The sequence below is a fragment of the Pseudomyrmex gracilis genome, unplaced genomic scaffold, assembly GCF_002006095.1.
Source record: "Pseudomyrmex gracilis isolate BER0280 unplaced genomic scaffold, ASM200609v1 scaffold_59, whole genome shotgun sequence".
NCBI classification, from domain to species: Eukaryota; Metazoa; Arthropoda; class Insecta; order Hymenoptera; family Formicidae; genus Pseudomyrmex; species Pseudomyrmex gracilis.
The window spans coordinates 130516-150935 of NW_018020643.1; the positions used below are offsets into that span (position 1 = coordinate 130516).

At 37.2% G+C, this 20420-nt stretch overlaps 2 protein-coding genes across 3 annotated transcripts in view; both read left to right on the plus strand.

The window, feature by feature from the left end:
* LOC109854107 (discoidin domain-containing receptor 2-like) overlaps positions 1-12887 on the plus strand; it is a 79502-nt gene extending 66615 nt beyond the window's left edge. Inside the window, exons 6-17 of one of the 2 annotated variants that reach the window (XM_020426890.1) lie at positions 1551-1730; positions 2166-2296; positions 3062-3269; positions 4207-4302; positions 8535-8710; positions 8842-9016; positions 9186-9448; positions 9719-9856; positions 10307-10614; positions 10717-10951; positions 11115-11264; positions 11448-12887. In XM_020426890.1, coding sequence (XP_020282479.1) covers positions 1551-1730; positions 2166-2296; positions 3062-3269; positions 4207-4302; positions 8535-8710; positions 8842-9016; positions 9186-9448; positions 9719-9856; positions 10307-10614; positions 10717-10951; positions 11115-11264; positions 11448-11597 — 2210 coding nt within the window. In that variant the 3' untranslated portion in view covers positions 11598-12887. Of the gene's footprint in view, positions 1-1550; positions 1731-2165; positions 2297-3061; positions 3270-4206; positions 4303-8534; positions 8711-8841; positions 9017-9185; positions 9449-9718; positions 9857-10306; positions 10615-10716; positions 10952-11114; positions 11265-11447 lie in introns of those variants that run through there. The other variant, XM_020426891.1, reaches the window with a different exon arrangement.
* Positions 12888-14571: 1684 nt separating this feature from the next.
* Positions 14572-16533, plus strand: LOC109854095. Its single transcript, XM_020426861.1, has 3 exons — positions 14572-14698; positions 15402-15536; positions 16363-16533. The coding sequence occupies exons 1-3, from the start codon at positions 14644-14646 to the stop codon at positions 16485-16487; spliced, it is 315 nt and encodes a 104-aa protein (XP_020282450.1). The 5' UTR covers positions 14572-14643; the 3' UTR covers positions 16488-16533.
* Positions 16534-20420: the final 3887 nt, after the last annotated feature.

Consider the following 20420-nt stretch of genomic DNA (forward strand, 5'->3'; position numbering starts at 1 on the left):
AGATTAGCGGATTGCCAGATTACAGAGCGGGGAGCGCGCGCGCTGCCTGTAAGAGCAATGTTTCTGAACGCGCGTGCTGAAACACGGGCGTCCTTATAATGCGTACTTTCAAAATGGCAAGGAATAATCAGCGACACATCGCTGAAATGTTCACCAGTTTACACGAACGATTCACGAGCACGTGAAAAGTGCACGCCAAAGAGGTGACTTCGCTGCTCAAATTGCGGATTAATTTGACTCGCTATTTATTTTCTTATCACTGTTACACGGTGTAACAGTACACAATTTTCAGTATTTGTATCTGTGTCACGATTAGTGTGTGTGTGTTTTTTTTATTGTACAACACGAGAATGCGATATACTTCCACATCCCTACGTTATCGTGCCTTTCTTGCCGCGGGCGCGCGCATGTAATTTGCAAGCGTACTACCTATTTTTCTAAGATTCGCGCGAGAATATCTTGTATCTCGATTTAAAAGACGACTATATATAAATATATATATGTGTATATATATATATATATATATATATATATATATATATTAATATATGCGAAAACGAGGTCGGCTTCTTATTTTCATATTGTACGATCGCAGAGAATTTCCCGGTGTGTTAGATGTCAGTTGCAGAACAGCCGCGTGGCGACGAGGCGTTACGTTGTTCTAAAGTAAAATTATTACCTCGGGCGTCATCCACGTGACACGGAATCAAGCAAAGGTACGTTGACCAAAACTGGCTTGATCGCGTGACAACAACGGTCGGACCCGCGCGTACTCGCCGTATACACCGTGAAATATTAAGAGTAGTTAAGCGATTTTGGACACGACACGGCAAGGTGAGCGCACCGCGCCGTTTTTGCGCCACGTTATTAATTTTCTCCACCACGAAAATTCCTAAGCGTACGTCTCTCCCGACCGGCCAAGTCGTTTTAATTAATTTTAATTGATTAATTTTAACTAAGCTCCTTCCGCCACCACGTTCTCGTGCCACCGTTATTAAGCAACGCCACTTCATTTTCGAAGCGCGTTCGGGAACTAGAGCGAAGTGTCGCTGCTCGCAAAAACACACGGTGAATTTTGATAAAACGACGTAGAAGGTAAAAAAAAAAGTGCGAAAGTAAAAAAAAGTTTTTCGCTTTCATTCAATAAAATAATTAATAATCGACGAGTCTGCGCGGGAATAAATATAACATGTAATGTTTTTTTTTTTTTTTCTAATTAAAAAAATATACGCGCACCTTGCAAAATGTATTTTTGAAAAAAATTTTGTGTGTAAAAAAACTTTCTCTAAAAATATTTTCACCCTCGATGAAAGTTTTTTGATTTGTTGCTGTAACAAAATTTCAACAACAACCAACACGATCATTTAGCGGTACAAGAAAGAAAAAGTACTTGCTAAAAAAAAAGAAAAAACGGAGAAAGGTTTATATATAGCACACACATAAATATAGTTGCAAAAGTTTGAAGGAAACACATGTGTATCTCTTACAAAGAAGTTATTGTGTGTGTCTCGCACACAGCTTGTCATGTGAAAACTTTCGTCTTGTTTTAGGCGGCATGGTGAGCTACACCATACCAGATGCTTCCATACCTGAGATGAATGACAGTTTGTACGACGGTAGAAGGCAGAAAGTGGAAAACGGTAACGATTTGTTGACCGATGGCTTGGGTTGTCTAATCGATGGTGAGATCGGCGCGGACGATTACAGACAGGATATAGGAGTTGGAAAAGGTAATTGGTGAATGAACATACACACGCACGCACGCACGCGCACGCGAATGTTACCTAATTAAAAATATTGCAGTATAATTTCAACATCGTTTCGCTCGTAATGGATTTTTCTATTTTAGCAAAGCTAGCACATGATTTTTTTTTTATAACTATGCAAAATACTAAAAATTATATTCACACATTCAATGTAATTTATAAAAAAGTTTCAAAAGAGCTTTGCAGTTAGTTACGTTTTGTAATTTTTTTTTTTTTTTTTTATCGCGTACAAATGGAAGTGCAAAGTTCTCTCGTGATACAAATTTTTTGTGCAAAGCTTCCTCCTCCCATATTCGCTACGAATAAGTTTCACGAAATTTTACTGCCACGTGTAAAATAATAATATGACGTATATATGTGTGTTTTTGCGTGTAACGTTCTAACTTCCTTTGATTGCAGGCACAGGTTGGGTTGCTTGGCTTCGTGACATCTTCAAGGACTTCGTGGAGCTCATTTTCGAGTTTGAAGCCATATTGGTCTTCGACGCGGTGCACATCTACACCAACAATTATTTCTCACGAAATGTTCAGGTAATTTTCAATCCGCGCGCTTTCGTGCTTTATTTTTTTTTTTCTATTTTCCCAAGTGTATGAACATATATATAATTTTGATTGTGATAGAAACGGAAAAGATGATGTGTGACACAAAACCTTTTAGAACGAACTAATTGCGTTCTACATAACTATGAAAATGTGTCCATTTAATACTGTCAATAATACTCTTGAAAATGGAACAAAATATCCGTGGCAGAAATATTGTATCATCCGCATTACAAATGCCGATACCAGTTTATAACGCGCATTATATAAACGACATGATTAACGATTTATCGATTATACGTGGCGACAGTTATCGCCTCGTAACGTGTGTATTCTCCTTTGATGTCAATGTCCTGACACGCTCCGCAACACAAAGAAGTTTTTACCTGTATCAAAGTGCATCGACCGTACAATAAAACTGAATGTAACCACGCAAAAATAAGAAGACAAGAAGTTTACGTCGCGAGTCTCCATATTTTCACGGGAGAGAGAAAATGCATTCTGTACGAAAATAGTAGAATTTTTTTCTCTCGCAGGGAAGATAGAGAAAATTTGTAAAAGTAGAACATCTCATTGAGATCTGTGCCACGAGAAGGACGCGCTACATCTTTTTAATTACGATTTAGCATGTTATCATTTAGAAAAATATTACCCGCTCGTTTCACAAACACATCGCGTTGGATCTTACTTGCTTCATTTCGAGCTAATTTTCGTTAGACGAGAGCGAGTTTCCTCAGAGCGAGTCTGTTATAACAGGTATTTTCGAAAGCGGAAATATGGTTCAGCACCGACGGCGAGACCTACGAAGACGAGCCCGTGCTTTATTCTTACATACCCGATCTTCTGCTGGAAAACGCTCGAAACGTTTCAATCGGTCTTCACGAGCGACGCGGAAGATTTCTCAAGCTCCAACTCTACTTCGCCGCGCGATGGATCATAATCAGCGAGGTGACATTTGATGCAAGTGAGCGTCTCTGCGATATATATATATATATTTTCTTGCTTTTAGCAACGATAATTTTCTTTGAGTTTTTTCACCCATTGTTTTCTTCTCCCGCCGGAAAACGCCGGAAACAATTTGTCACGTTCTTTTTCAAGTTTTCGCGGGTTTTCCGAGACGTCTCTCTCTCTTGTACGTTACCCGACCTAAATACGTCGATCTAAACGACGGGAAGAACTTACATACAAATAGCCACAAGCTTGTACTACTTAACCGTAATTCGCGGATCCGTAATGCTTCAAGAAATCTTGTAACGAACGAAGTTATAATGTCCGCCGGATTATCCCCTCCGTTTCTCTATTTCGCATGTATTTGCCGACTTCAATTACCTTTTTTTTAATAACCGTCACGTAGTTGTCTCAAATAACCAAGCCGCGGTATATTTCTCCAATTTTATCACACTAATGACCGTTTGAGTTAACGATGTCAACAGCGCGGGCACGATAATCCCATTTAAATTCTTACGTGAATATGTGCGCGAAATGTGTAATATTCCGCGGACATATATATACGCGTATATACGGTCGATATCAAAAAACATTTTTTTTATTTTATCTCTCCCGACTCTCTGTCTCTTTCGGCGAAATTAAATAAAACACGCTTATATTTTGTATTTAAACAGCCATCCGCTGGTTATTTGCTATTATTTTCTCTAAGTGTGACGCGTTAACTACAACGTATCTGTAATCGTGTAAATGGCGCTTTAATTTTTACATAAATTGAACAACACACACACACATACACACACACAACGGTAGAGACTTCTCTCGGAAGTTTTGACGTATAACTCACGGAAACTATATATTATTGAAAACTATTCACATCCTATGCGAACCCGTTGCAGAAATCTCGCGGTACTTGTCATGGATTCTAATTAGTTACAACTATTTTCTACTTTCAGCAAATCCTTACGAAAACAGTACGGAAGAAGCACCGTCCGAGTTTAGTAACCAAGGAATTCCAGTCAACCCCGAAGTGGATCTCAACTTACAAACGAGTAAGTAACTCGCCGAGAGTGGCATTTAATTCGTATCAATCTCGTTCTAATTAAGTGCCGGGCACTAGAAAACTTTTCATTTCTCGTACCGCATGCTTTCCAAGTAGACGGATTTGCGAGAGCGCTTCATACATTTAATATTATTTCACATTTTATTTGCTCATCGGTCTTGCCAACGTCTCTCACTTAATTGCATAATAATGTTTTATTTATTCGCGCTTGTTTTAAATATTTGCGACCTACTTTTCAAACTTAAAAAAAAAAAAAAAAAACAATTTATAACTAAGTTCAAAATTAATTTCGTCTTTAATTATTGAGCAGATGCAATGCTGCATGAATAATCACGAGTGAAAGCGATCGCTCATTAACCATTCGCCGTAATTCTTTTTCGTTAATTTTGTTATTTATACATATATATATTTTTTTTTACTGTTTTCTTTCACACTGCATATTTTTTTATGGAAATTTAAACAGTTGAAATTTTCCATTCAATTTAAATTTGTCGAAAAATAAAAATCGGCTATTTTAAATTTTATGTAGTACAACAAATAGAAAAATAAGTCTGAAATTTGTGTGTGTATCTAATTATATGCTTATATATGAATTTATCATGCTAGAAAAACCTTCAAAATTTTTAACATTTGACTTTAGGAGAAACAGTATAGAATAAAATTTTATTTATTACGTTCTTAGTTCTACATTTAATCTTTTGTTTTATTTATTTTTGTGTTATCTTCATTCGCGCCGTTCTACTGGATAATTTATTTTATTTTTAATGTTTAAACAGTAAATTTTGATGTAGAGTCAGAATGCTAAACTTAACTGAATTTTCAAATGCGTATTCCGTCCGCTTTGTGAGAGAATACAACGACATTTTATTCAACTAACTTTATTAGTGAAACGAGGCCGTTATTCTTTGCCAAGAAGATATGATTAGGAGAAGTCATAGTCCAACACAAAACAGAAAGAGATGCGGCTACATTTTATAATTCACGTAGCAACTTCCTCGTAACGTAAACAATTAGTCGGGTTAAGAGGTAGCGCATTTGAGGAAGAGAGAGAGAGAAAAAAAAAGAATAAGTGAAGAAAGAGAAAAGTGGCCGGGTCCTGGTATAATTACGTATATCTGATAGTTTGTGCCAACAACAAATCTTGCGTTGCGTTTTCCAGATCGTAAAAAAACAAATTTTAAATATACACTTTTGATCAAATAGAAAAGAAATTGCTTGTTCAGATGGAAATTTAAAATGCTGCGTGCTACACACGTGCTCCACAGGGAAAGACATATGTAATAAGAGATATATTTGAAAGGAATATTACAAGCAGATAGTAAATCTTCCGATGATATATTAAAGCGCGATATTTTTCTCGGAAAATGCGCGCGTGTGTGTGTGTGTTTTTTTTTCACGTGTGCACACGCTTAGTTTTAATTTAAGTCACATTTTTCCAATACGAAACAATTACATTACTCTTTTCTTACACGCAATATATCCCGAACAATTACATTAGCTTTTTTTTTTCTTATCCCCACAATATATCCCCCAAAACGTATGACAAAAATGTGCTGCGGTGTAAGGCGTGCCGCAACTATTAAGGACAACAAGTATAAATAAAAACACAATAATTTGTCGCCTGAACAGATAGAGGAGCGCGTATATACACAGAGAGAGGGAAATTACGTTACGAAAGGGAGGACGAGAGATGAGAATAAAAAGTGGGAGAAAACTTATAGCACAACGCGTGCGCGCGCGGAGGAAAGAGTGAGGAAGATACAGATAACAGGAAGTGCAGCAGATAAATGAGGACGCAGAAAGAGAGAATGTTGGGAGAGAAAGAGAGAGAGAGAGAGAGAGAATGAGGTATACGCGACTGCGGCCATAATTACGACTCTCTGATATACCTCCCTCCGTCGCCAACGCGAATCCTATCCCTTCCTCTATAACCTCCTCTGCCGTCGAAAAAATAGACTGAGCACTTTCCTGGTTTGCCGTTATAAATAAAAGAAACGCGAATGGTTCTCAAAATAAAACAGCCGCGAAATCGCGCGCCCGAGCAAATGCGGCACCGACCGTTGAAAAAGATGGCACGACGCCGCGAGTGGGAAGGGAACGAAAGGGTGACAAAGGATTAAAAAAAAAACAAAGTAACTAAAAACACAACATGTAAACCGAGAGCGTCCGCTTTACGGTAGTCTGAGTTCAAAAGGACGCGTGCGCGCGCGCGCGCGCGATGGTGTGTTCGCGCTCACTAATATAGTTCTTGCGCGCAGCCTGTTTTGTCCTTTTTTTCTTTCTTTCTTTTTCTTTAATGTAATTTGCGAGTGGAAACCCTAAAAGAAAGGAACAGCGCTTTCATAATTCAACCGTCGATATCCGTGCGATCGATTTATGCGGATTAGCCGATGTCTGATTCGACAGAGCGGAAGGGAAGGATTTAGAGTCATAAAGAAACGAGCAAAATAAGGTAACGAGAGAACGAAAAAACCGACAAAGAGAGAGAGAGAGCAGCGGCCGATTTCGTAATTACATATCTGCGATAGACTGTGCAAATGCCCGGGTTTTATTCCTTATTCTCTCTTGATTACAGATATTTTTTCTCCGCTCAAAATGCGAATAAAGATTATAAAAATAAAAACGACGAAATTATTTGAAATGAATTCAACAAAACCGCAGTTTACCGCATGCGTGAAATTATTTTATTTCATCGGGTATCAAAGTAATCTGTTATATTAGATAAATACGTGTTGCGTAAAAATATATACTTGATGTACTTGCAAATATATTGAAGGAAAAATCGTGAAAAATGTACAAAAAAAAAAACTGCTTTAAAAAATGTTTGCGATAAAAGACAAAAAAGACTTTTTTAAATGCAAATTTTACTACTCTTTTGTTTTTACTTTATTTTCCTGACAAGAGCTGAAAAGTTCGGGAAAAACAAAAAAAAAAAAAGCGATAAGCTAGTGTCGAAAGTATTCCAGGTCTCTTTTTAAAATTCGTAGCATACCCGCCTCGGTGTATATACACAAATAGGTTAAACAAGATAAATAAAGAATTACAAAGCGGGGCAAAAAGAAATACAATTGACTCGAACAAAGAAAAAAACGGAGCGCGCCAAAATGGCGCGTTTCGAAATCCTATCATCCAATACGAAACGTTACCAAATCCGCTAATACGTTTTACCACCACCACTATTCATTGGATAGGAAATAAAGCAACGAGTAAGCAACGATAAGCTGCTGTCTGCGTCGCCCCCCTCGATCGAAAAAAAAAAATAGAGTGGATCGCGGATGTGCGGGCAATTAATGTGCCACGTTAAAAAAAATAGGACCAGAAATTGCGTGATAAAAGAAGGGAGACGAAAGTGGGCGCAATAATAACGAGCGTAGCATGAAATGCTATATATATACACGCGCATAATGCCGGACTCTCGCGACCGCATGAGGTTTTATCCCCTAATACCGTTATCCGTTGTTTCTTCAAAAACAAAAACCTGAACCGCGAAAGAAGTAAAAAAAACGCGAAATATACGCGCGAGGACGACGAGGAGAGTGGAATACGCACGAGCGTAAAAGTGGGAATTAAAAGCGTTTTCCGCGCTTCTCTCGGGCAATTTTCTTTTTCTGTACCTACGCTGTGTGGAAGCGTCATTTGAAATCCAGATTTTTCCATCCGCGTTGGTCCCTGGCAGCGAGTACACACACGACGCTTTCACGAATCGAGCGCGAAATTGGCGTTATAACAGCCGTGGTTTTCCGCGTTTTCTATCCTTCTGCGTTTGATCGGAGAAGAGCCACCGGGGGGCCGATCTTGATCATGTCACGCAAAAAAAACCTGTTCGACACAAACTTGCCTATTTATATTCTTATTGCGAAAAATATTACAGTCGTAAAGCTGTACGGTGCTCTAAGGAGCACTTGGCCACAGAGACGGTATACGTAATAAAAAAGAAAAGTTTGCAATATAAGTCAATAACAGAGACGAGTTTTTTTTTTTAGAGAAATAAAATCCTCAGTTTTCGTTCGCGAGATCTGCAAAACGATTTTTTGACACAAAAGAATTTTTTTGCAAAATCCTCGTTATTAATTTTGAAAACTTCCATTTTCGATCAAAATGTAGATGGAAATGCACGTCAGAGAACGTAATCTCCCCTTTGTGGCGATTAGTCATTAGAGAACATTTAACAATGCCGATCGAATATGTGTGCGTCTGTATATTTTTGAAAAATCTGTGTAGTTACAGCGCCAGGAGAGGGTCAGGAATATCTGGAGGTATTGATAGGCGTACTCACCGCCATTATATTGCTGCTGTTGTTGGTCTTCTTTATTATCCTGTTTCTCAATCGACGACAGAAACTGCAGAGTTCACCTACGGTGTTGAAAAATCCATTTGGCTTTGCCATAAATATGAAGGTAAATGTATATTTTTTATAAACATTAAAAATAAATTTTTATACATTTACTTTTTAAATTCTCTTTCAAGAAACAGAGAAAAATAAGTGATAGAGAAAATTTGCTTTTTTTTTTTTATTTTTGTTTTACAGGGTCTTCTTCTAAATTTAACTCCCGGCGGTATGCTGACGGCGGAAACCGCCAATCGTGCCTCACCTGACATGCCGGAGGACGTCAGCATGCACGAATCACTTACGATGGAACAATTTAATTCGCCGCTCGTCAGTCCTCAATACAAATCCACGTACGCGATCGTAGCGAATTCCGGTGAGTGATAACGTATTGTCGAAACGTATTGTCGAAACGTTATCGCACAAATCTAAACAAACGGAAAAAACCAAAAACTGATGACGAAACTAAATTATTTGTTTGTGAAATATCAAACACCGACGATCAATAAAATAACGGTATTTTTTTTTTTTTTTTTTTTTTTCAGAATCTCCGAAGGATTTTAAAAACATAGAAATATCGGAAGAGAATGTGCGACTGGACGCGAGACCGGAGTCTGCGGTCGGTCCATCCAGCTGCGCCTCATCACCGACTAACTCGCCGGCTCGTCATTCCCAACACTACAGGACCCTTCAAAGTTATAGCAGTCCAACTAGGAAACTCAATATCGCGGTTACGCCCAATCATCAGAGGGACGTCGATCAAATTCACTCGAAACGCTGGCACACAGCGCCAAAGGAGAAGCACAAGGTACACGTTAGTTGTGTACCGTCGTACACCGTACAATTTGACTGTATGTATTTGACTGATTGCGCTTTCGCAAGGTTGAAGGAAAGTACGTTACAACATCCGCGAGACCGAACCGCCGCTACTTCAGACTCTCTTCAGACTTTTCGTTGCCAAACTGTACTTTGTGTTCATTTATCTTCTCTCTCTCTCTCTTCTTTTTTCTTCTTCTCAAGAAGTTTATTAAAAACAAATAAACTGGACTAAATCACGGTAGGTTCTCTTTTTCAATAGGTACCGGCGCCCGTCATCAGTTGGAATATTGCACCCAGTATGAACAAGCCGTACAAATGCAAGGAGATAGAGCCAACCAATATTCCACGTCAGTGCCTACGAACGACAGAAAAACTTGGCTCGAGAGATATAGGAGAGGTATATAATTTTTACAAATTATATTGAGAAATTATTGCGTCTGTAATGAGAAAAAATTTTACGAAAGTATTGTTGTTTTTAATTTTCTGTCGCGAGATTGTGTGCCAAAATATTTCTATACGGTTTTCGATACGTCGTAATAAAATCTGTAATTTAAATGTTGTGGAGAAAAAAAACTGTGGGAAAATACGATTTCGTCGGTTTGAATATCATATATTTGAGATAAAAAACACAACACGTGTAAATATACGCCCGCAGATTGTGACAGACGTGTGTTGTATGTTTCTAGAAATCAACTCGCATTTAATGTCAGTTGCGGGCGAAATGATGAAATGTAATTTGCGTATTTATCTGAACGGCGCATACGTAATATATATGTGATTACCAAACGACTTTTTCTTCTAATAGTAAATGCATCAATCATAAAGAATACAACGCACTTGTACACAGGCTATAATATGCGAGGCTGTTGGTCTGGACGAGGTTGTGTCCGGCGCATCCAGATTGGTCGTCGCCCGTGTACCTCTGTGCATCAATGACATGCGAACTAACGACACGGTAGACCAGATGAGAGAAGTGCGATTTCTGTCGTGTTTGTCCGATCCGAATGTGGCGCGAATCTTGGGAGTGTGCAACGTCGAACCAGTGCCGTGGACGATCATAGAGTACACGGAACTCGGTGACCTCGCGCATTATCTTCAGTACAGTGTCCCGCTCACGGGAACACTCAGGCCGAACTGCAATCTAAAAGCTCTCAGGTAAAATTTTTAAAATAGAAACAATTTTTTATTCAGCAGTTTGACCACCGTTACCAGATACGGCGAGAGATGAGATAAAAAAAATTCAATTGTCACTTCCAGTCAAAGCTGCCTGCTGTACATGGGAACGCAGATAGCTTCGGGCATGAGATTCCTTGAGTCGAAAAATCTGGTGCACAAGGATTTGGCAGCTAGGAATTGTCTGGTAGGTCGTTCTTACACCGTGAAAGTGACCGACATAGCTATGTGCAGCGATCTTTACAAGAAAGACTACAGCGACTTAGGAGGTAGACCGCCCGCACCTATCAGATGGTTACCTTGGGAAAGTATTCTATTGGTAAGAGATCGAGTTAACTCCGTCCTCTTCGATTTTGAAAATGTAATTTTTTTTAAAGACAATTCAAACATATTCGTCAAAGTAAATACGTTATAAATGTATAAAAGTGGAACAAGAGAGAGAACTGGGGTATAAAAAACACAATATAATATTTCAATTTTAGAACAGATACACGTGTTCGAGTAGCACATGGTCTTTCGCCGTGACACTTTGGGAGGTGATGAGCCTGGCTAGAGAAAAGCCGTTTCAACATCTGTCGAACGATCAGGTTATTCAAAACGCCGAGCATATGTATTACGGAGCAGAGTTGCAAGTAAGCATTATCGACAGAAATATCTTGCCTTGTTCATTCTTCAAGCTTATTGATTGATCCAAAAAGAAACATCTTATTTCGTCAATCAATCGACTTCATAATCGATGACATCTCCGCTAATAAAATTGTTTCTTCTATTTTGTTTGTTTCGCTTTATGTGTGTTTTCTTTGTCACAATTTCAGGTACTTCTACCAAAACCAACAATGTGTCCGGAGGAAGTTTATCGGATGATGTGCACGTGTTGGAGAAGAGACGAGACATCGCGACCAACCTTCAAAGATATCTATACTTTCCTAAAGAATGTAATAGCGGACTATCGACCTGGTGCATAAGTAATCTCGATTAACTGTGATACGAAATGGACGGTCAATCTCTTCAAATAACACGAGCTACATCGTTGAGACTATTTCGAAGTGAAAATGAAAAAAAAAAACGTTATTCGAGATCGTCTGACTCGCTGAGAACATGAGAGAGACGCCTCGCGAATCAGATTCTCCAGAAATGTACAATCGTTAGTTTTAGACGTTTTATGTGTATCTCAAAGAGGCGTTGGACCTCGCCATCTCTCTCCTTTTTTTCGCGCGTATGCGCGACAAGTAAAAATAAAAATCCACACTCCGAAACTGCAAACTTAGCAGCGATCGGAGAATTCCCGCAGAATCTATCGCTCGTAAATCCGTTCGTCCAGACGAAAGCAAAGACGATAATAACGTACGTTGTAACCCCGGAGCGAATGCCAAACAAGTGTGAGGATTGTATACAATTATCGAGTTATTAACGAGAGCGTCGGGTTTTTGTTTGCTTTTTACGATATTTAAGATCACACGTAATTTGCGTTTTCAATTTGAGTTTAACAAATCGCGTCACTTTCGTCTGAACGAATCACCAATGAGACATTCTTTCATTTTCTAGTCAAATATAAATCTTTAATTCTCACGAAAGTGCTATCGTGTACAGTATTCTGATATTAATAATGTGTAATGTATGCGCTATACTATATGCTCAGTACCGATGAAGTCTATCCATTTGTACATACAAAAATCTAGATTTTAACACTAGGTGTATAAAAGGGAAATTTTTACGGCAGTAGACGTCACGACGGCTGTTCTTGTTTTTTCCTTGTCCATTCTGTGGACGATGTGCGGAAGAGCTGCCGACGCAATGAATTTGTTTTTTTTTTTTTTTTTTTTTTTTAATTATAATTTACGAGTGTAATGTAAATTGAGCCGAAATGGCTTGGAATTAAATGTAAAAAAAAAAAAAAAGAATTTAGCCGTTTTTCGGAAAAGAGTTAATGTTTAGCGAAATTAAATATAGAGACACGAGGCTATTTTGTTAGCTTGTCCCGTCTTACTACGCCCTAAAAATTTCGGCTTAGTCAGAACGTGTACATTCGAAGCCCGTCAGTAGTAAGTACTTATTATATTCCGTTATTCTCCGTTTTTAAGTTCGAACTGTAATGTGTTAAGAGGTGTAGACTCTTCAAGTATATGTTCTTCCCAAGGACGTAATGCGGACACGTATCTTCGCTCGTTTTTATTTAAGAGAGCAGACAAATGCTAAAACTAACTAGCGATGAGTATTATGCTTTGGAGGAAACCAATAAAACTTTAAACAACACACGTCACGCATTTCTTAGAATTTTGCATTATCTCAATGGGGTAACGTTTGAACGTATTGCGTGATTAATGAGGCGGCAAGATATATACAACTAATAGCACATTGTATTTTTATCATTAAAGAAAAGGAGAGATGAAAGAGAGGAAGAAAAAAAAACACTTGGAAACGTTCAAACGTTTCACTCCTTGCTGTTTACACATGTTGAACAATCTTGATTTGTTTTTTTATCATTACAAGTGTTTCTAGATTATAGCAGAGATTACATAAAAAAAAGCAGAGTTTGTTTTATCAATTTCAATTGGAGATGAACTCGATGTGAAGTGTTTTATTGAGTGTTTACAAAGTGTTTTTCGATTTTTTGATCTTTTCTATGATTTCAATTCAGTAATAATAAGTTTATTCAGTCATCAAGCCGACTGCTTGGGCTTGCTTTTATTTTAGATTTTTTTTTTTTTTTTTTTTATTTGGATTTCTAAAAACGTTTTCTTATTGTCTGTTTGTTGCGCACATCTGATCTCTTGTTTGCTACGTGCAAATAAAGAAGAAGAACGGGGAAATGGAATTCCCCGAAGAACATTACTCGAACTGTTATTCCGAGAATTAATAACGTAGAAAATTTGCGCGTGTCTTTTGTCAGATTTAATTATCTCGTTTAGAAGATGCGCGCGTAAACTTCCACTGGTGGTTAAATATTAATGTATATGTTTTCATTCTATAATGTGAATGTACGATACCAGATAATGAGAGCGACAAAAAAAATCGATCGAACGCGAGACTGATAAACTTGTTATACAATTTTCTATATATATCACTTGGAACAATATTTGTTTAATATGTGAAAGATATAGTTGATCACAATTTTAATCTCGATAAATCAAGGAGAAAAATTTTTTTATATATGAGAAACGGGAAGAAGGTTATTGAAATTTTAAATAGTAAAGAAGAAAACAATTATTTACTATTGCGTTAATTGCAATAGATATTTAGCGTTGAAAATTTGAATATAAATTTACAAATATAGAACAATACGAATATCCATACGAATTTATATCTACAGACGTGAAACCGGTAATCTTTGTCTTATGTACAAGAATAATGTGTGTGTTTAATCAAATTCGAGAATACATTTGGTGCGCGCATCGTTGAGATGAAGATAAATATAATAGTGCAAAAAGATTTTTAAAAAAAGCAGAGATAATTAACAGCAATAAACCATATCTATAATGCTTGCAAAATTATATAATACATTAAGAACGTGTCTTCTACATTGAACTTTCTCCGTTATGGTACGTTCAACTGACCTTTGACTGTTATCAACAGTCAAAGCTTATCAATATATATATATATATATGTATGTTGCAGAAAGTTGCGAAACAATCGCAATGCTGGTAGTATTGTATTTCACGAAATGCAACGAGGATACCATCAACGAGAATTCAGAAATTCCCCAAAGTGTTTACAGCGTTTTCTGTGCTGAGATCGCACTGCGCACTTTTATCACTCGATGAATCACGGCAAGCGCCGACAAATATCACATGACATAACGATGATAATCAGAGGTATGTCAAAGCTCGGCTTACGAATATGTGAGTCGTGCGTGCGTGCGTGCGTGCGTGCGTGCGTGCGCGCGTGCGTATGTGTGTGTATCGCGTAATGGAGGTAGGTGTATTTATATAATGGCATGTCGCGGGAAAGTGAGCATTGAATTGTCGGTTGTCAGAATCACACGCCACTCCGACGCTTCTACTTGCTGAAAGAATGAGGTCCTACACGTTCGTGTCCGTCGCTCTCGCAATCGTCCTTTCTTACACCGGTAAGTCATTTTTTTTTTTTTTACATGTTAAACTCACGTCAAATAAAACCTTGTGCAGAATAATAACAATACTGTTTTCTGTAGAAACATGATAATATGTGACAAGACGTCGTTTTCTTTACGTCGTTCTTTGCCATTTAAATTTTTACTCTAAATATTTAAATGTAAAATACGCGTTGATATATATTGTAGATTCACTTTAATATTTCTGTAGTTCAAGGACGCTTAATCTTGTACATATATTTCAACAAAACTTAATTCAAATGACTCAAGTACATTTTCTCCTAGTTTTTCAGATGTCTGTATTTATATTATAAATTAAAATTTACATTATTTGTTTATTAGTGTATTCTTTCTTGTTATTTTTTTTTGAACTAAACACTTTGTATCTTACAATATAGTACAATTAAAACAACCAATTAAATAAATCTACGTGTAAAAGTTTGACGTTTAACTACAAAAATAATAATAAAGTTTATTTGAGCAATTTTTAATTAGTTCTTTAAGTTAGTTTAATTAGTTCAATTAGTTGTTTTATTAAAAATTAATTTCTTTTGTTGATTCTCGTATAGTAAATATATTTAAAATTCCAAGTTTTTCTGCGTACAACTGAAATAATATTGCTAGTTAATTATTTGTTTAAAATACACCGTAATGATAATTGATAATAATCAGTATTATAAGAAAGGATTTCTCTTTTTAGTATGTGTCAATACAGTGGTGGTATGTCCTCAAGAAAATTGTATTCATCCCAGTAAGTGTGACGACTCACCAGACAGTAATATGAGTAATTTTCTTTGCTTAAATAAGCAAGATGCAGCTTCGTGCTGCAGTGTTGGTAAGTTTTATACATTTTTGCATATTTAAAACTACTTAAAATAATTAGATAATCGGTCGCACACTGTCCGTCTATATTAGTAAATTTAAGATGAGATAAAAAGTATGTACATTGAGAATCGTGACGAAACTCAGGATGATGTTGCGGAATTAATAAATATGTATCATTGTCGTTAGAACATTTCGTTTATACAATCGTCGCGCGGAATGCAGTATAAATGAAAATTAATTGCTTTCGAAACACAAGAATTTATTTCATACCGTAAACGTCTAGCGTTATGTATCAATTAGATCGATAAGTCAGAGCATATATCTCTCGTTAAAACGTAGTTATTTGTAAAATTACATATCGATGTTTTCGCATCGGTTAATCTTTTTCGATAAATATACCTACACGATTATTTGCTCAAGACGATGTTTTTCCGACGAACGTGAATCGACGTCAGAAGTGATATCACATGCAGGATTCATATCGCATCGCGTTACGAATTTCGCAATTATTACACAATTCATTCGCGCACTTTTGCACAGCGCAGTTGTGTCTATTTTTATACGTGTCCTTCGACTATTTCCGTGATATTGTATTAAACATAAACAGACATATCGCACAAAAGCAGAATTATTGTGTCTTGACAATTCATATTTTTAAATTCTTGCAACATATTCGCCGATTTCCTCATTTAAAGTCTTACTTTCCGGAGCAACTTTTATCTGTACGCAAAAATACAGTACTTTCTTCCGGTGAAATCCGCTAATCGAATTTGTTTTTTTATTATAATCACATTTCTTTTTTTTTTTTTTCTAAAACAAAATTCTTTTTCTTACAGTTAAGGAGGAATTTCGAACCCATTGCAAACATCACGGTGGAGAATGTATGAGCTCATGTTCCTCTCTTCTGACGCGAAACGCAGTCGATTGTTCAAACAATGAAGTTTGTTGCGTTTTGGTTTGAAACAGTCTAACAATAGCAATGTAACAATATAATCTGGTTACAATTATGAGTATTATTTTAATTTAGTCGTAAGACAAAATATTAACAATTTGATATTTAAGGCGTTTTTAGTGTCTTTGATATAATAATTTAATAATTGGGAATAAGGAAGTTTTCTCATGTAACATGCCAAAATTTGAAGCATTTTTGTAGAAATTTTTAAAATGAAAAACATCAAGACGCAATCTTTTCAATTTCTTTTATATGTTATTATTTGAATCTTATAATTCAAAAATAAATTTTTTTGTCATAATTTATTAATACTTTGATTATGCTTTCTGCAGTCAAAGATGACGTCTTGAAAAAAAAGCGGTGAAAGTAAATTCAGCTCACACAGTCATTTGAAACTAAAAATTCAAAAAGATTCTTAATTTGTATGTCCGTCATTATCGCAAATAGCAGGATCGTTTTGGCAAAAATTTCTTATTTTTTTCGACTACCACCAAGCAAACAAAAATTGCGATTTTCTACTTCAAAGTTTTAAATGGTTATTTTTTTTTCTTTTTTACAAAAATAAGACCAATTCTTACATAATGAAAACCTTACATAATGTATACTAAAAATGCGTGCTTTCTCATCGTCCTGTATGCCAAATTATATACTTAAATTACTATTTACAAAATGTGTAAGAAAAGAAATTTACATTATAAACTTTTTAAATAAAAATTTTTTTGTGAGTAAATTTTTCCAAGAAAACCTCTAATACACCATTACATAATGTTACGTTTTGAGAGATTATATCCTAATTACAAATATTATTTCACACAGGTTATCTAACTTATTTCAGTTTATCTAAAAATTACTTCAGAGTTTATCTTATCAATAAGAGAAAAAAAACAATACAAAATATTTCGTAATATAGATAATATAAATTTAATGTGATTTATTTCATATTTTATTTTATTTGCCCGTAATTGTGATATTTAGTCTATTCTTCATTGATACTATTTAAGCATTACGAGTGTTTATTTGATCACAGAATATTAATCATCATCACTAAATAAATAAATATATGATGTTCAATTGCGATTGCTCAATGCAATTAGCTATTCGATTGGCCACATTTGAAATCTACCGTGTATCATAATTGTAATATAATTAATAATAATTTGTAGAGAAACTATACGCGCGGAAAATTGCAAACCTGTTTAGAACCGTGTAATTGATTAGTAACTTATTAATTATTTGCGATTATATGATACATAACTAACACGATCGGTTATGTTTAGACACCAACTGATAAATCTTATTGTTATTTTTAGTTTTTAATAATTAAAAAGTTTTTTTAGTTTTTAATATTAACATTTTTGATTGACAGACTTGCCGAAAAGAAGTTGAAAAAATCCTCGGTTTTAGTACGTATATATATATGTATGCGACATCCTATTCATGCTCCTTAAATGATAATTTTAAAGGGAAAAGAAGAGAAAACAAGGGGTGGGGGGAAAGAGAAGACAAGGAGGATATACCGTGAAGTTTTATTCGAAACGAAAGTTACCCTAGAGGGGAAGCAAGCTAAGGCGGTTGACAAGAGATCGGTCAAGAAACATCGTGTACGAGAGAGGCGGCCAAAAGAAGGACAGAAATAAACGAAGGAAATAAAAAAAAAAAAAAAAAAAAGAAAGAATATATACGGAGCAAGGAGAGAGCTTATGCTTTGCCATGGGCGATGCGGCCAGAACGTAGGATAATACATGTATATCTCTGTACCGACATACGAAATTATATTGGTTAGTCTTCAACGATCAAGAATTACGCAATGAAGAAGAAAAAAAGCAATACCCGATCCGTCGTAATATATAACCTAGTTTATCTCATATTTTATTTGCCCGTAATTGTGATATTTAAACTCTCTTTAATTCTCGTGCTGTGTAATCTTCAAAAATTAGCAAATAGAGATTTAAAAAAGGCACAAAAAGATCTTTAAGGCGAGATTATATGTAGATAAAATCGTAGTTGATGTGTGAAAAGTTATTTAAATTAATTTGAAGACAATGTCGCATAAAGTTTTGCTGTAAAAAAGAAGCAACGAAAAACTAATCTTCTCCGTTTTACTCATTTTCTCTATTCCTTCCACGGTGTAGCACACACACACACACACACACACACACACACACATACGCGAGTTTTATGCCACACAGGAAATTATTATGTAGCAAATGAGAAACAGGTGTGAAGCTAAAATAGAGAATACGATTATTATGGCAATATGGGAAAAGGACAGGTTGGAAAATGAGACACGTTAGGCGAAGGTCGCAGGGGAGCCGTTGACATTTCCATCGCGCCGCAATATCGCCATCGTCATTCCGCTTCAAATTTCTCTTATTTCTCTTGTAACGCACGCAATTGAAAAATATGCGACGAGAGAGGAGCCGAGGAAGAAAAAGCGCGCAGAAGTTGCGTCGCCGGGAGCTATACGGGCAGATGCCAATATGACGGTACACGTACGTATTCGCGCGAGAGCCGTTTCGGTTTGGGCCCGGGGGTAGAAGCGCATAATATTACGCGGGTAGAACAAGAAGAGACGCCATCCCCACTACCGCGCGATTCTCGCCCGCGGCGTCCTCGAGCGAGGACACCCGGAGGGTTGCTCAGGTCCGAAGATACGAGAAGAGAGCGCATACAGCAACTTCAACCAAGGGTCGCCGATAACGAAACGACGATAACATATTATCTTCCACGCGAGCAAGCGTGTGCGCGCGCGCGCTCACGCTAGTAGTTTAAAGAGCGAAACGAAAAGTAGTAGATGAAGAACTTTGAAAGTAAATTTCGCGAGAGATGCGCGCGGCGACGCCCGCGGTGGCAGATTATCCTAATCTTATTATTTTTCTTGCGATAAATGATGCCATCAAGAGCAAGTAGAATGCGAAGTTCGAAGAAGAAGAAAGAGGAGGAGAGGGTGGCGCGCCCCGCCGTGGGCGATGCAGGGGAATGCGCCGCGGCGCGATGCGATGTGGTACATGTGCGCGTACACACACATACACACACACACGTAGCAGTGCGCGCGCGCGATTATGCACTTACATGTATACGTATTAATATGTATATGTATATATACAAGAATCATTTCGGTTGTGGCCCCCCCGGGCGAAGACGCGAGAGAAGAAAGAGGACCCGTGTACGTATACCCTTTTCTTCTTCTCGCACGTACGTCCCTATCGTTGTGCGCGAGAGACGCTTTCCCCGGGGGTAGACGCGCTGTGCTCTGTACCCCCATCTTGAAGCGGTGGCGGGTAGAGGCATGGTCGTTCTGCTGCGGGCGCGGAAACGAGAGGAGATAGCGGTCGAGCTTCGTCCTCTCTACCTTCGTGTCCCAGTGAGTGAGGTGGTCGGAAGGGGCGAGAGCGAAGGGTGAGAGAAGGAGGAAAAGAAAGAGAGAGAACGAGAGGGATCTATATTGGCCCGAGGATATCCAGCGAGACAATGCGCTCCGTGACGCCCCGGGCGGCTCCAAGGCAGACCGTAGTTCTCCCTCGTTTTCTGCTCCCTCTATCCGTCCTGGCCTGTGGCGATTCTTCGTGCTCTTCCGTCCCCGCTTCTCTCATTCTTCCATCTTCTTCTTCTTCTTCTCGTCTCCTTCTTCTTTTGCTTCCTTCTCTCTTCGGTGACCCATCGTTTTTTCTTCCAAGAGAGAGCCTTTTTCTTTTACATAAACTTTGCTGATATTGAAATTATTCTGCAAGATATATATATATATATATACAATATATATATATATATATCGATAAACGCGCATATAATTTCTAGCTGGAAAATTTATTTTTCAAAAGATTCTTATCTCGGTTAGAGAAACATAAAATATCGCGAAAGCCGTTGGTTTTTCTCATTCAATATCCTTCTTATTCAATATCCCAAAGAACAATTTTATGTGATTTATAACTATCGTCTCTTTTG